Consider the following 17,500-nt stretch of genomic DNA (forward strand, 5'->3'; position numbering starts at 1 on the left):
CAATTTAGTTAATATGCATTTAGATAATATTGAGATAATATTTGATATTCAATATATTTCACGTGATATAGTAATCATATTAAAGTAATTAAATAATAAACAACAAATGAAAAGTTCGTAATATATTTTTTGTTTTTTCTGTAATTTCATGATGAATATAAAAGGCAGAGAAAAAAATATAAAAATCAAAGAAAAATAGTCTCGAAAGGTATTTTTTATTTATCTCTTTTCTTTCTTTCTTTCTTTCTTTTTTCTTTTTTTTTTATTTTCAAAAATCATCTAAGGACTTTCGGCAGGCCCGTTTTAGTGTTAATAGCTCGTATAAATAAAAAAAAATAAATAAAAAAAAAAAAAAAAAAATAAAAAAGAATTCAATCTCATGTTTTATAATCGAAGAAAAAAAGAATTCATTGACATAGGAATTGTTTTTTCTTCTTTCTTTTCTTTGTTCCTTTTTTAATTTTCTTTTTTATTTTCTTTTTTTTTTCTTTCTTTTTCTTTTTCTTTTTCGATTCTCTTTACCTGCGTAAACGATGATACATATGGCGAGGGTGATTGCTAGGGAAAGATTTTCGGATCGTCGTAGAAGCATAAGTAGGGGCTCGCCGTTGGTTAAAATCAATCTAACGAAGAGTAGCAGGCCCAGTGCGAATGCCAATCCTGCCAGTAGACCGAGCACGTGTGTCATGTTACTCTGATTCATGCGAAGGAAATAACGTTGGTAGAGCATTTCCACCTGAAATTAGAAAGGCAGATCGTATGCCATGGGAAATGATCAAATTATCGATATTCTCGAGTACTTTCACTTTACATATATATATATACATATATATATATATATGTATGTACGTACGTACGTATGTATTTATATATGTATATTCTTAAAGAAAAAGAGAGAAAGAGAGAGAGAGAGAGAGAAAGAGAGATATCGAATTATACGATATGAAATTGAATATATTCCTGATAATAATTTTCATTGAATTAGATTCGACAAGGAGCATTTCTTTTTTCGTTTTATTTTATTTTATCTTTTTTTTATTCTTTTTTTTCTTTTTAATTTAATTTTATTTTATTTTATTTTATTTTATTTTATTTTATTTTATTTCTTTTAACTTACAATCAACATTCGATTTACATATATATATATATATATATAATTCTTTTTTTATATTTCTTTTTATTATGCGTGCATGACTGTGGTGTCAATCATTTATCAAAGGTCTCCTTATCTAATATAATGCAACAAAAGAAATCGCTTAGAATGTTAGAGCCATATTATGGATTATTCGTTAAAAGCCATACGATTATCGAGAATTATCGAGTTACCATGGCGACTGATAGAGAACTTCCGTGAAGATGGAAGTCACTAAAAGCTCCGCCACCAATCAATCTCTCTCTCTCTTTCTCTCTCTGTCTTTCTCTTTCTCTCTTTCCATTCGCAAAGCTTTGAATTTATAGATAAAAATAGACAACTCGTGTGTTGTGTGTGTATACGTTCGTGTATATATGTACGTTTGTGCATGCGTATGTGCGCGCGCGCGCGCGCGCGTGTGTGTGTGTGTGTGTGTAATGTGCGAATAGTATTCCTTGAACAACTGCATATATCTCAAACAATGTTCCTCAATTTCGTCATAAATCTGTCTCGTTTAATACCCTCTTCGTACATACATATGAACATATATACGTACGTACATACACATGTGTGTATATATGTATGTATGTATGTATATATGTATGTATGTGTGTGTGTGTGTGTGTGTGTGTGTGTGTGTGTGTGTGTGTTTACAATGTACATATGCCCGTGTAGTATGTTTCGATAAGCGATGCACTTCCGAACGACACTAACGATACATAAAATTAATAAACGCCTGGAACTCCCGGCACAATCTTTATATATTTTTATATATATATGTATATATATATATATATACATATATATATATATGTATGTATCTCTCTCTCCTCTCTCTTTCTCTTTCTCTCTCACTCTCTCTCTCTCTCTCTTTCTCTTTCTCTCTCACTCTCTCTCTCTCTCTCTCTCTCTCTCTCTCTCTCTCTCTCTCTCTCTCTCTCTCTCTCTCTGGTATCATCATCACGAATCACTATTTATAGCGACAGATAGATAGATATGTCAGTTCGATCCGTTTAATAGGGATTAACGCGAGCAAATAATGAAAAGATTTCTATAAACGATGAATTACGTCATAATATCAAACGGGATGTGTTATCAGTTAAAGTTTTTCCCCCAAATAATGTTTAACAATATATCCGTTGACATCGTGTACTAAAAAGTTATCGATGTCGCGATTCTCGAAAAAACCACCATACAGACGTATGTACACACAATACACACTTACACACACACATACACATATATATATATATATATATAACGCATATATAAAATTGTATGATCGATAGCTCGACGAAACTATGTAAGATGGAGAGTTTTGAGATCATGACTCATTCATAGGCAATGCGATTAATCGGCTATAAGATATTCCATTTCTTTTTTTTTTTTTTTTTATAGATTATCATCGTTCGATTGATCGTCCAAAAAAAGGGAGGGAGGGAGAGAGAGAGAGAGAGAGAGAGATAAGTTTAGTTTTTTTTCTTCTTTAAAAGAAATTTCTGTCTTTGTTTCCGATCCTTTTTTTTTCTTTTTCTCTTTTTGTTTTTTCTTTTTTTTTTCTTTTTTTTTTTTTTTTTGGTAAGTAACGTAAGTGGCGGGTTTATAACCGATATGTTATAATGGATTCATCCATACACAAACTTGACGATGAAATATCGTGTAAATTTAAATATTTTTTGGGTCCACATTTTATATTTTTTTTTTAGATCATTATCGTTCGATCGATCATCCAAGAAACAGAGAGAAAAAGATAGATAAATAGGTAGAGAGAAATAGAGAGAGAGAGAGAGAGAGAGACAAGTTTAGCTTTTTCCTTTCTTTTTTTTTTTTTTTTTACACGAAGTTTCTCTCTTTGTTTCCGATCCCTTTTATCTTTTTTTTTTGTTTTGTTTTGTATAAAGGTGTAAGTGGTGGTATTATACCCCGATAAAGGTACATACATGCGTAACACACTTGACGATGAAATATCGTGCAAATTTAAATATTTTTTGAGTTCACATTCTATATTTTTCTTTTTTTTTTCTTTTTTTTTTTTTTGTGTTACATTCGCATGTATGAAATACATGTATGCGCGTATACGTCCATACCCATTTCGTTTTAAATATTTACGAGTACACGAAAGCTTTCGCTATGATATATATATATTCGTTGAACTCGTAACACAGACGTAGATTCGCGATTCGCGATCCGCGATTAAATTCTAAGGGAGGTAAAAAAGAAAATATTGTTTGTAAATCTTTTTTTAATACAACAACGACATACCGAGTAACAATACTCCATTATATCGATTCATTCGAGCGGTAAGAGAAATGGGAAAAAAAATAAAGAATAAAAAAAAAAAAAAAGAAGAAAGAAAGAGAAAGAAAAAAGAAGAAAAAAAGGAAAATCCTTCGTTATTTGGATTTCGATTCGTTTTGTGTTAACCATTAAATGTTTCACCCTGATAGCATTAGTAATTAAATGAAACGTAAAATTCTTTTAATGATTGATGAAAAAAAAAGAAAAAAAAATTATATATATATATATATTTATATATATATGTGGGTATACGACTCTTATATATGAAGTAAATTTTGATCGAGCGATTGTTAGTTATTAAAGAATGAAAGGATGAAAAACAAAGTAAAAGAGAAAAGAAATATTACTCTCATTTGTCGTTAATAATTAAAATTTAAGAAAAATCAATACGTCATACACGTTTATGATTTCATTCACGTTCATTTTCTTCGACATTATTGTATTAAAATATCCGACGTTTTCCAAATCATATCATATATCGACACGTATAATTTTCTAATCAATTATAAAGATTTCTTAATCGATTAAATAGCATTTACATACGTCAATAACAAAGCTGTTTTAAAATAAACATATAAATACATGTATATATACAGGATGAGCTAATTTAAATGTTTCTAAATTATGTTTCAAATTCGATTATATATATTTTTTCGAAACTGCTTTGACCTAATTTTTTTCTTTTCTCTTTTTTTTTTTTCTTTTTTTTCTTTCTTTTTTTTTTACGAATTACAAAACTTAACAAATTTAACTATTAAAACTTAGTAGAGGTTAATTTTACAGGGCCTAAAAAAGGAAAGTCTCGAAGAAGAGTAATCGATTGTTAAAGCAGTTAAAAACTTTTGGCAATACCCTGTACATATATTCGTATGCGTTATAAGTATGTATGTATGTACATACTATCTATACTTTATATATATATATATATATATATATGTACACATTTTTTTTCTCTTTCTCTCTCTACGTTTTTATTATGTCATAAGCTCTTTATAATTACAGGAAGAAAACAAACCCCTCCAAAAATTGGAAGTTGTTAACGAAAATGTATTAATACTTAATCGTTAAAGACTTAACGACTCCATTATAGTTCCTTATAATTCTAAATGATTCTAATCCTATTAACATACATATCGTTTAAATATATATATATGTGTGTGTGTGTGTGTGTGTATGTGTATATATCATTGTAATGTTTCAATGATTTATCTCTACTTTTTTTACTTTTTTTTTTTTCATTTTTTTTATTTTCCATGTTTCTTCCTTCAATTTCTCAATGGGCTCTAAGCAATAATGAGAAAAGTTTCAATAAGAAATTTCTTGTTTAGCCAAGCTTTTTCTTTTCTTTTAAGAAACGAAAATATTTGAAATTCATTTTAAACGGATCTGTCATTTTTGCTACCTTTCTTTTCCTTTTTCCTTTTTTTCTTCTCTTTCTATATTCGTCGGTTCGTTCGTTCGTTCGTTCGCGCGTGCACGCACATACGATTTTAAAATTTGGAAATGAAAGTTTCCAAAAAGTTGCTTTTGATTGATTTATATTTTTGACGTAAAGCCATTGACTTATTAGATCTAACATATTACGCGTCAAATTACAATTGATTATCAACACGCGTCAAGTCGATAACATTAAATACACGTACACACACATACACACATATATATTATATGTTATATACGGACTTTCATCTTGTTTTAGTTGAGTTATATAAAGTAAGTAGATTATAAACTTCGTCGTGTTCGGGTGCATAGTCCGTGAAAATAAATGATCCGTATTTCCATGAAACACCATTAGACGAACTCCGTATCACGTGTACCATCAGTCGTGTATATCGATTATAAAATTAATTTCATTAAACGTATTCGAAGAAGAAGAAGAAAAAGAAGAAGGAGGAAGAAGAGGAGAATGATGATGATGATGATGATGATGATGATGGTGATGGTGATAGTGATGGACCGTTCGATCAGAATTCTTGAAGAGAATTCCACGAATATTTTCTTATTGAAATATCGTCTTATTGTCAGTAATATACATACGTAAGATTTTCTATATAAGTAATTTTTCTATTAATAGTTAAATGAAAAAAATTATTCATTCGATTTATCGATCATTTTTTCTCTTTTTATCTTCTTCTTCTTTCTCCTTTTTTTTTTTTTTATATTCGATCTTACTTTTTCATTTGTTCGTTTGTCTCAGGACCAATCTTTCTTTTCTTTTTCTTTTTTTTTTTTTTTTTTGTATATCATACGAAGACACGCGGTACTTATAAATTTAAAAAAAAAAAAAAAAGAAAAAAAAGATAGGAAAGAAAAAACTACTTATCAAGTTTTCATACATTTGATTTGCGCAATAAAAGTTTTTTGTACCGTGCGCGAAAAGAATAATACACGCCGTTTTATAAATTTGATTAGGAAAAAAAAAAAAAAAAATGTTTTTTTCATATTACATTGAAAGAATAACGCAGAAGGCATTTATAAATTTCATCGAGAAGATAAGAGAATAGAAAAGTAAATAATCTTCTCGTTTTATAAATTCGTTAAAAAAATATTCTTATATAATACGAAAAAAAAAAAATTAATGACACTTGCCATTTATTACCTTGATCTAAAAAAAAAAACGAAAAAAGAAAAAAACAGGACTAACAAATATTAATCGATACTTATTGATAGATCGATACAAGAGAAAAAAATAAATAAATAAATAAATAAATAACAATACACATCCACTTCTTATAATATTTTTTTTTTAACGAAAAAAAAAAATTCTAATAAAAAATAGAAATGATTCGTATCGACGCATTTTTACCTGGAGATTTTTGAATCGATGAGACGCGCAAAGAGAGCTTAGAAATCTGCATAAAGCGCATCCAGTAGGTGGTAGAGTTATTCCCGGACTAGAGACAATCTCCGGTATTGGTTCCTTTCCGGCGACATTGATACCAACAGCGACTTCCGATCCTCTGTTCATCTGTAAAATATTAATCATCTTAATTTACGTAACGCGATCATTTATTTAAACGATTTTCGAAATAATAAATTCTCATAGATTACTAAATAAGATCAATGTCGATCGTTACGATGGTAAATTAAACAAAAAAAAAAAAAAATAAATAAAAAGTAAGAAAGAAAATAATTCAAATATATATCCATAACTAACGAATACTACACTAATGCGTTAAACAGTCTAATTTATGAAGTAATTCTAATACAGATTAGACTTAAATGTTTCCCCGAGTGATTTGAAGGAAAAGAAAACAAAAAAAAAACGAGGAAAAAGAAAAAAAAATCGAATACTCTTTACTAAGACGTTTTAAGCTAACATATTTATTTATTTTTTCTCTTCATTTATTTATTTATTTTTTTTTTTTTTCTTTCTTTCTTTTTCTTTCCTATCGTTAAATCACGAACCAAAGAATACGAAGACAGAAAGAAAGAAAGAAAAAAAAAAAAAAAAACTAAAAAGTTTCGCAAAAGAGTGATTGATCTTTTAAGATCATTTAAAAACCTTTTATTTATCTGAACTTTTTTCTCTTTCAAATTATTTATTTATTTATTCATTTATTTAATCAATCAAACATAAAGAAGATTTCTCGTGCGAACATAATGTCTTTCTTCTTGTTCCCCGAAGTGGAAGATTTTAGGGAGAGTGTTTTCGAAGTGGTCGCACACACACACACACACACACACACTTTCTCTCTCTCTCTCTCTCTCTCTCTCTGTTTCTGTCTGTTACATTCTCTTAAACATTCTCTAACGATCAAAGGAAAACCTCCTACCGTGATAATGGAGGGACGAGGTGGGCCAGTAAAGTGCTCGATAACCTCCCAGTTAGACTTCTTAACAGGAGTGTGCGGTGTCTTTGGTGTATTAGGTGTATGAGGAGTATGCGGCTGAGACGAAGGAGTCGAAGGTTTCGATCCTGGTGGATCGAGAAGTAATTCGACTCGTGGTTTACCACCGTCATTGTTTACGGTATGTTGTCGAAGACTCGCCCATCTTCTTGTACTCTTCAATGATCCAGTTGTCGACCTTCCGCTTCCTACGATCTCGCTCTAATAAAATATAAAATGAAATATAATAAAATAAAATCGATAGAAAACAATCGAGACGATTTAAAAGTTGACAAAAAAAAAAAAGAAAAAAATCACACGAAAGATTTCAAATCTGATTTTCGATAAGATATATGTATATGTGTATGTATGTACATATGTTTGTATATATGTATATCTCATTTGATATGTAGATAAAATTATTTTAGATAAAAGCTTGATTAAATAAAACGACCAGGAGTTGCATAAATTTTAATACCCATTGATGAAATTGTTCGAGAATGGATAACATCTGTTGTTGTTGTAATTTGAATTGATGTATTAAAACGAGATAATCGATCGATAATCAATCATTCGATAAATGAAATTTTGATAAATTATTTTTTTTTCATTATTATTATTATTATTATTATTATTATTATTATTATTATTATTATTATTATTATTATTATTATTATTATTAAGATGATTATAATGGATGAAATTATAAGATATGATTCAAAAAAAAAAAAAAAAAAAAAAAAAAAAAAAAAAAAAAAAAAAAAAAAAAAAAAAAAAAGAAAATTTCACGATGTCGATAATCATTGACGTTTCGATAATTTTAACATATCCATTTTTATATTTTATTCACTATAGAATATTACATCTATTTCTATATTACATTCTAATCGATATAAATATTAGAAACGAAAATTAGAATTAGAATTCATTTATATAAGGTTGACTTAGAATGGGTATTTAGTATTAGAATTCTCTTAGAGAGAATATAGTTCTTGGAATGTTGATTAATATTAGAATTCTTTTAGGCGATAATATATTAATAGATTTTAATGGATCATCAAGTTCAATTGCAATTAAAATTTTTCTTCTTCGAACGATATTAAATTTTTTGTTTGTTTGTCGTTGTGATTTCGTTCATGATCATTTCTCTCTCTCTCTCTCTCTCTCTCTCTCTCTCTCTCTTCGAAATCGAAATTCTTCACGTATAGATTTTTCTCAAATTCGATATAATCATCCTTTCTCTTTCTTTTCTTCTCTCTATCATCTCTTTCTTTTTTATTTCTCCATCTTTTTACGTCTTCTTTATCGTGAATATAGTCACAAACGTTAACACACACACACACACACGTGTGCTTAGAAAATAAATGCGAAATTTCTACTTCGAATTTTTCGAGTAAGTTCTTTTATAAGTATCGTATTTTCTCTTTTTATCTTCCTTCTATCTTCTCTATTTATCTATCTATCGGACTTTTTCGATTTATATGAACAAAGTAGACTTTAGGATTCTTCTTTTTCTTCTCTCTCTCTCTCTCTCTCTCTCTCTCTCTCTCTCTCTCTCTCTCTCTTTCTATCTATCTACCTATCTATCTCCCTCTCTCTCTTTCTCTTTCAGTCTCTCTTTCTTTTTTCTTCCCGAGTTTTCTTCTCCGTTTGGTGATATCAAAGATTGCTACTATCGATTTATCTTCGATGCTTATTTACTTTTGTCGTTTGGTTCCTTTGATACATATAACTCTCTCACTACCCCGCTCTTCCTTCTCCATTTTGTACTTTCTTAATTTCTTTCTTTCTTTCTTTCTTTCTTTCTTTCTTATCGCCATATGACGCAAAGGTTTTCTTATCGAAAAAAACTTATTTGAAAAATTTATTCAATTCGTAAGCGCAAGCGCAATATTAGTTTTTATTTATTTTTTATTCTTTTTTTTTTTCTTTCTTTCTTTCTTTGTCCTTTTTTCGACGAAAAATTTTATACCAAAGAAACGATTAAGATAAGCTTCTATACGGATTATTACCGCCGACCCTTCCCTCGTCCCTTTATTTTTTCTATTCTTTTTTAATTTCTCTCTTCTTTCCGTTAATTTTTTTCATTAATTTTTTTCTCCTTTCTCTCTCTCTCTCTCTCTCTCTCTCTCTCTCTCTCTCTCTCTCTCGCTCGCTCTCTTTCTCTTTCTCTTTCCCTTTTCTTCTCTTTTCTAATAAAAAATAGATCAGCCATCGGAGTTGAGATACAATTTGAAATTAAAGCCACGTCCGGTGCATGCATCTTCCTTTGGTGGCACTTAACGTTCACTTTTCGAGATTGCTACATATACAAGATTTATCACCAACGAGAAGAGCAATATCTGTTTACATCGTTTATTCATTTTTTTAATAACATCGTTCAGTGTCGTATGATTTATATGCTAATGATATGAATTTAAATGTTATCCACTATGTGTATATACTATATGTATATATATATATTATATAGCGCAAGTTGACCGACAAAAATTTCTAGCTGGGCCAAAAGTTCATACGTAAAGTTCTTTTTCTTTTTCTTTTTTCTTTTTTTTTTTTTTGGCAGTTAGACTTTTGTATTATTACGATTCGAAAATAAAAAGAACGAACAAGAAAAAAAAAAATAATCTAAAAGGTGCCACTTGCAAAAAATGTATCAAAAGAGCTTCTTTTTTTGATCCACCCTATATAACGTCCCCGTAGGAATAATTTTCTTTATCTTGTCCTTTTTCGACGTATCCTTTTTCTCTTTTATTTTGTTCTTGTTTTTTTTTTTTATTTTTCTTTTTTACTTTTTTTTTCTTTTCTTTTATGATCCTAACACAATCTGTTAAGAAAGAAAATCCATTATTTTTTATTACAGAGATCGTCGAGAACGTCTTTTTTCTTTTTTCTTTTTCTTTTGCTTTTTCTTTTTTCTTTGGTTTGTTTTTTCTTTTTCTTTTTTTTTTCTGTCAATGTAGACAGTAGATGTCGATGGAAACGTTTGGAGAAACTTTACGTCTTTTAGTTCGAGTTCTCGAACTTGTATAACTTTCCTCAGATAAGTCAGAAGATACTTTTCGACTTGTTACATAAAAAGATATAGGAAACGATTCTTTTTTTTCTCTCTGTCTGTTTGTCTGTCTGTCTGTATGTCAGTCTGTCTCTGTTTCTTTGATCATTGAAAGAAATACTTCACGTCGAACTACACGTTTATAATTATTCACAAAGATTTTTTTTTAATCAATCACAATGCAAATATTCTCAATGACAAGTTTGATTATATTTTCCATTTAATAATTTTATTACATAATTATTTTTTATTTAATAAAATTTCACAATCTATTCATTTAAACAAATTTTATAAATATTTATTATTTAATAAAAAATTTATTTGATCAATAGAAAAAAGAGAAGAAGAAGAAGAAGAAGAAAAACAGAGAAAAAAAGTTGATTTGAAGTGACAAAATAGTCACTAGGGTATTCGAAGGATTAAAAATTCGTAAAATTTTAAGTTTTCTTATATTTTAAGTATAAAACGCTAAGAAAAAACTATTAACTATTTAATGCATTTTATCTTCTCTCTCTCTCTCTCTCTCTCTCTCTCTCTCTCACTCTCCCCCTCTCCCTGTTTCTCTTTCATCTTAGAAAATCCCTTTCCTTCGAAAGCTAATTTTTAGCAGTTAATTTCTTATGATAAATTTAATCAAGACGGAAAATTATATGCCTCATTCCAAGTATGGAAATAAAAAAGAATTTTACTTGCGCTAATAAAGGAACTTTTTCTTTCGTCCCTCGTCCCCTCTCGCCACCATAGCTCGCCTTTTGCTCATTTTTTCCCGTCGTACAAATAATTAATTTAAATTAAATATGTAACGAGAATGATTAAAAAGAAAAGAAAAAGAATAAAAAAAAAAGAGAAAAAAAACAACGAAGGAGTAGGAGAAAAGAAAAAAGAAAAAATAAATAAACAAAAACAGAGAAGAAGACTTAGCTCTTTCGACATGACTTTATCTCGATCTCAACATTTTACCTTTTACCTGCTCTTAAACTTTGTTGAAGAATAAATAAATAAATTGATCATACGTATGATACACGGTTATATTTGTAATTTAATATCATTCGTATGATCGGTGAAGTTTTTATTATCTCATTCTTTCTGTTCTTTGTGAGAAACAGCGTAGGCGTTTAAATGTGTAAGTGTATGTGTGTGTGTGTGTGTGTGTGTGTGTGTGTGAGAGAGAGAGAGAGAGAGAGAAAGAGAAAGAGAGAGAACATTCACAAAGAGTGCATTCTTCGTTAATGTTTTTTCCATCCATTTGTTCTTTATTCTTTTTTCTTTTTTTCTTCCGTTTCTTTTTTTTTTTCTTTTGCTATTTTTCTATTTCTGTTTTTTTTTTTTTCCTTTTTCTTTTTAACCGTTTCACAATTCTACCATTGGGAAATCGCTTCCACAAAGAGAGAGGACTTTGATTTGAAACGCCTTAGCGTTTGAATTTTTCTATTTCTATTTCTCTCTCTCTCTCTCTCTCTCTCTCTCTCTCTCTCTCTCTCTCTCTCTCTCTCTCGGTCTCTTCCACTCATTCGAACTATCAACCTGAACCCCCGATGGGGATTCTAGAATCTCTTTATTCTCTTTCTCTCTCTCTCTCTCTCTCTCTCTCTCTTTCTCTCTCTCTCTCTCTCTTTCTCTCTCTCTCTTCCTCTTTCTCTTTGTTTAACAACGCGTCAAGTGATGTTTCGAAAGAGAGAGAGATAGAGAGGGAGAGAGAGAGAGAGAGAAAAGAAAAAGAAAAAATTTATTTCTAAGCAAACCATGAACGTTGTCTTGAAACGTATACCGAGAAGCATTACATCCACGATCTAGATTTGTAGGAGTTGTTAAAAATACTCTCTTATCGTTATCGGCTTTTTTTAGAAAAAGAAAAAAAAGAAAAAAAAGAAAGAAAGAAAAAATATGGCATAGGTAAGTATATATACTGACACGAGTAAAATTGGATGATGAACTTCTCTCTTCTCTCTTTTCTCTTTCTCTCTCTCCCTCTCTTATTTTTCGTATCTGTCTTTTTCACTTTGACAGATAGAGAAAGAAAGAGAGAAAGAGAGAGAGAGAGAGAGAGAGAGAGAAAGTGAGAGAGAGTGAGAGAGAAAGAGAATATTAAGACGATTCATCAACATCAAGACAAATTGAATTTAATTGAGTGAAAATGAAAATGTATTTACCCATGTGGATAAAAGAGCGATATATATATATATATATATATATATACATATATATATGAATTATATTTATTATTCATATTATTATTAATACTTGTTTATATAATTGTTATATTAAATTTCTAATAAATTATTTATATTAATGTTTAATCAAGATAATGAAAGAATTTCTTATATTCCAAAAAAAAAAAAAAAGAAAGGAGAAAAAAAAAATAAATCGACATAAATATCTTCAGCTCACGAATATAATAATTAGAATCAGTGATATAATTAATCAGTCATTCATTCATTCACGATTTGATTAATACATGATTTTCATAAATTTTGATATATATACTTCCTTTGCTTTCTTCTTTTTTTAGAATCTCTGGTCTACTTCTTTCGAACATATTCTCGATCGATACTATAACTTTACTTCGTTAAAATGAATAATAAGAAGCACTCTACGTCTCTCTCTCTCTCTCTCTCTCTCTCTCTCTCTCTCTTTCTCTCTCTCTCTTCCTTTTGCTCTCTCTATCTTGGTCGTTCGCTCGCTCGATGGAAGTAAGAATCGAATCTCGTGGCAGAAATTAACTTATATGTCTTTAAGAGAGAATTTCCACGAGAATAATTCGTTAGGACAACGAAATGAAAAATTGATAACACGGGTGAGTAGCACAGATGTTCCGATAAAGCTCCGAAGAACGATATATGTTGTATACTAAATATATGTAGTATAATTTAATTACTAAGACTATAAGCACATCATCGGTACTGAAGATGAAATATATCTATTTTTTTTTCTTTCTTTTTTCATTTTTTTTTGTTAATTATTCTTTTTTTAATATCTTTTCTCTCTCTCTCTCTCTCTTTCTCTCTCTTTCTATTCTTTTTTTTTTTTTTTCATTCGATTCGAAGTAACTCATACGAATTCCATTTTATATTTTTCTCTATTTATTTGTTCCAATTCAAAAAATAGTCATCGTTTATTATATATATTATATTATATGTATATATATATATATATTTTTTTTTTTGTTTTTTTATTTTTATAAGCTTTACTTTTATTTAAAATAATTACATTATATTTTTCAACTAAATGACACTCATACGATATTTGAATAATTTCAATTGAAAAATTTCGTATATTTTTATTTGCAATAATAACAATTGTTATTCTATTAAAATATATAACAAATTAAATTGTATTATCAAACATTGTAATTTTATTCATGTTACTCTTGAAATATTTAATGAGTAATCAAAATTAATTTAATCATTTTTCCCTTATCTATTATGATATTATCTATCATAGAATTTGTGAATTTCATTGTGATTATTAGTTTCATTCTCTTTCTCTCTCTTTCTCTCTCTCTCTCTCTCCCTCTCTCTCTCTCTCTCTCTCTCTCTCTCTCTTTCTCTCTCTTTCTATTTATCTATCTATCTATCTCTATCTATTATTTTCTACTATATTGTATTATATAATATAATAGGAAAACGAAATTCGATCGCCATTTCGACATAGAAAATAGAATGCATATAGACACAACGAATTTAATGATTCTCCAATAATAAATTTATCCTAAGTTAATGATGCTAGAAAAGGGAGAGAATAGATGAATATAAAAGGAGATTGTACGAAGAATATTATCGTATGGGAAAACGTCGCGATTTTTAAACCGAAATAGAATAATCTCGTGGTCAAACGTAATTACGTTTCAACGAGTGTTCTGGAATCTTTCCGATGTCCATTTTGTATAATGGAAAAAAAAAAGGAAAAAGAAAAAAAAGAAAAAGAAAAAAAGAAAAGAAAAAAAAAAGAAAAAAGAAATAGAAATAGAAAGGAATAATAAAAAATCAAAAGGAAACAAAAAATAGAGAAGGATATAGAAAGAGAAAAAAAGAAAGGATAGAGAAGAAAAGAAAAAGGAAAAAAGAATAGGGATAGATAGAGAGATGGAGATAAAGTGAGAGAGAGAGAGAGAGAGAGAGAGAGAGAAATATTAAAAGAAATTGGCGTACTCGTGTGTTAACGATCCCGTTTCACGCAAGACCAAACCTTTTCTTTCTTTGTCTATTTATCTATCTATTTCTCTCTCTCTCTCTCTCTCTCTCTCTCTCTCTCTCTCTCTCTCTCTCTCATACACACACACACACACGCACACACGTACACACTATTTATCTCTTTCTTACAAGAAGATTCAAAATTGTCGACGATAATTCTTCTTATCCACCGAAAGAGTCGATTAACTGCTTGCTATCGTGTTAACGATAGAAGCCCACGTAATATGTTCCAAGTTGAAAAATGACTAAGTAATGTATACAGTGAATTACAAACATTACAGGAAGTATGCTTTTTAAAGACTCCCGTATATCTCTTTGTATATAAGTGGGCGCGCGAGCGCGTGTGTGTGTGTGTGTGTGTGTGTGTGTTTTTTTTTATCTTCCTCTTTCTTTCTTTATTTCTACGAAGAACAAAAGAAATGTGTGGAAACGTCGAGATTTATCGAACATTTTGTTTTTCTCTTTTTGTTGGTGGTTTTTTCTTTTCTTCTTTTTTTTTTTTTTCTTATCTTCTTTTTCTTCTTTTATTTCTTCTTCTTTTTCTTTTTTTTTTCCCTTTTCCTCCCTCTTCCCAACCCCCTCCCCCTCCCCCTCTTTATATCGTACACAAGCTACACACGTTGGACAAAAATATTCGGACGAGTTAAAAAAAAAAAAAGAAAAAAAAAAAAATTAAAAAAATTAAAAAAAGGTAGAATCGTGAGTGTCTTGTAAGAAGAAAAAAAATTATTATAGCGTCGTTCTTTAATGCCTTACGAGTGTTTTTCACGAGTTAATAGTCGTAATACACAAGTCGTAATATAATACAATATCTCTATGAGTTTAAACGAACAATTTACGCGCGAGCACGCGATTTTTTTTCCTTTTTGTATTTTTCTTTTTTCTTTTTTCTTTTTTTCTTTTTTTTTTCTTTTTTTTTTTTTTTTTTTTTTTTTTCTTTTTCGAAGATACGCCTTGACCTCGCCTTTCTCACGCGCTCATATTCAACGATAATACGTCAAACATGTTCTGATTTCTTTTTTTTTTTTTTTTTTTTTTTCTTTTTTTTTCTTTTTTCTTCCTTGTTTTTATTTTGTGCGAAAAAATTGTATGGATAAGGTAAAGTGTTTACGGTGAATGTTTTTATGCGTGTTGACGAAATATGTTAAAGGGATATACATATTTACGACTTAGCGAAAATATAAAGAAAGTGGTAGGTACGTGCGTGCGCGTGCGACACGTTTTTAAATGTAATATTAATTTTATAGAAAAAAAAAGAAAGGGAGAGAGAGAGAGAGAGAGAGAGAGAGAGAGAGAGAGAGAGAGAGAGAAAGACAGAGGGATAGAGAGAGAGAGAGAGAGGGAGAAAGAGAAGATTTGAAACATTTTCGTGAAAATAGTTCATACGTTCAGCGGCTCGTTTTGCATAGGAAATATATTTCATAAAATATTAATGGAAATTTTGTTCTTTTTTCTTTTTTTTTCTTGTTTCCTTTCTTTCTTTCATTTTTTTCACTTTTCACCAAATAATGGATTTTTATTAAATAATATATATATATATATATACATTATTATTTATATATATATATATACACATCAGTTCTATTTATTGGCAGAGATAGAGGAAATAAAAAACAAAATAAATAAAAGAGAATCTCACTCGTATGTCTTTCGTGTACGATCTGGCCTTAGCCCGGCAAAGCGATATTAATAAACATCAGGGAAAAGGTAAAACCAATCTCTCTCTTTCTCTCTTTCTCTCTCTCTCTCTCTTTTTCTCTCTCTCTTTTTCTCTCTATCCTCTCTCATTCGTATGTGGCTTGCCGCAGCTGCCGTAAAACAACTTCGCGCTTGTCCTTTGGTTCGCACGAGCAACTTCATATTAAAAAAAAAAAAAAAAAAAGAAGAAGAAAAAAAAAGAAAAAAAGAACAGAAAAAAAAAGAAAAAAGAAAAAATAAAAAACATTATGAACCAAGTATTTCGCCAACTTCAAATCTATTTGTACCCTTCCCATTTAGGTCTATATTGATATACCCGTGATTTTTTCGTTTTTGATTTTGTTATTATTTTCTTCCCTCTTTTCTGTTCTTTCGTTTCCTTTTTGCTTATTTTCTTTTTTCCTTTTTTTTTCTTTTAATTATTTTTCTCTTATTTTCTCTTGCCTTTCTCTTCCTAACATTCTCACGTACGAGATCAAAGTTTCATACAAATTAATAAACATCGATAAGGATAATGGGAGAAAATCGAAACTGATAAAATTTATTTCTCTATGCTATACGTTCTTTTACGGTTAATCGTTCAGATTCTAATGACGAAATATAATGATCGAATATATACACGTGTATATATGTGTGTATGTACAGTACACACGACAAGAGTATATTTATTAATTGTATTATCGAGATGAGATGATTTACGAATGGAAAATAAAAAAAGAAAAAGAAAAAGTAAAAGTAAAAGAAAAATTCGTCGAGTTTAGGATAGAATAAATTTTAGAATAAACACGTAAAAGAATTGAATTTTATATGATAAGATAATTTTAAATCGATTAATATCTAAATACATATGTACGTATATAACATACATAAATATGATTTAACGAACGAAAGATAGTTTTTCCCCCCTTCAATGAAAATGAAAAAGATTATTTTACGGTGCGTCTATAAAAAAAAAAAAGGAGACACATTTAACAAATCGAAGATGTCGATCTAGATTATAGATTATAGAAAAACAAAAAAAGATAAAAAAAAAAAAAAAATAGAAATGAAAAATCACGAGCAGTTTAAGTTTCAACAAATCAAAGCAAATCAGATAGGTACAATGAATTCCCAAAAGGTAGAACAAAACGCGGGAAAACTTTTTAATTGCATTCCGCAACTCCGCAAGAGAAGTTCTCTTTTTGTTTCTGGAAGGAAAAAAGAGAGAGAGAAAAAAAAAAAGAAAAAGAAAAAAAAAAGAAGTGACTTTGAATTTTCTCGATACCAAAGACCGTAAATAAAGACATCTCAATTGGTTTTC

The 17,500-nt window shown here is 29.1% G+C and overlaps 1 protein-coding gene across 3 annotated transcripts in view; it reads right to left on the bottom strand.

The window, feature by feature from the left end:
* The window catches only part of LOC124949970 (adenylate cyclase type 6), a 77,784-nt gene that overhangs the window by 49,309 nt on the left and 10,975 nt on the right, over positions 1-17,500 (bottom strand). For all 3 annotated transcript variants that reach the window (XM_047495926.1, XM_047495928.1, XM_047495927.1), the window contains 3 exons: positions 7,207-7,482; positions 6,237-6,398; positions 523-736 (listed from right to left, as the gene is read on the bottom strand). In XM_047495926.1, coding sequence (XP_047351882.1) covers positions 523-736; positions 6,237-6,398; positions 7,207-7,482 — 652 coding nt within the window. The remainder of the gene's footprint in view (positions 1-522; positions 737-6,236; positions 6,399-7,206; positions 7,483-17,500) is intronic.

This window comes from Vespa velutina, chromosome 6 (assembly GCF_912470025.1).
Source record: "Vespa velutina chromosome 6, iVesVel2.1, whole genome shotgun sequence".
Lineage (NCBI taxonomy): Eukaryota > Metazoa > Arthropoda > Insecta > Hymenoptera > Vespidae > Vespa > Vespa velutina.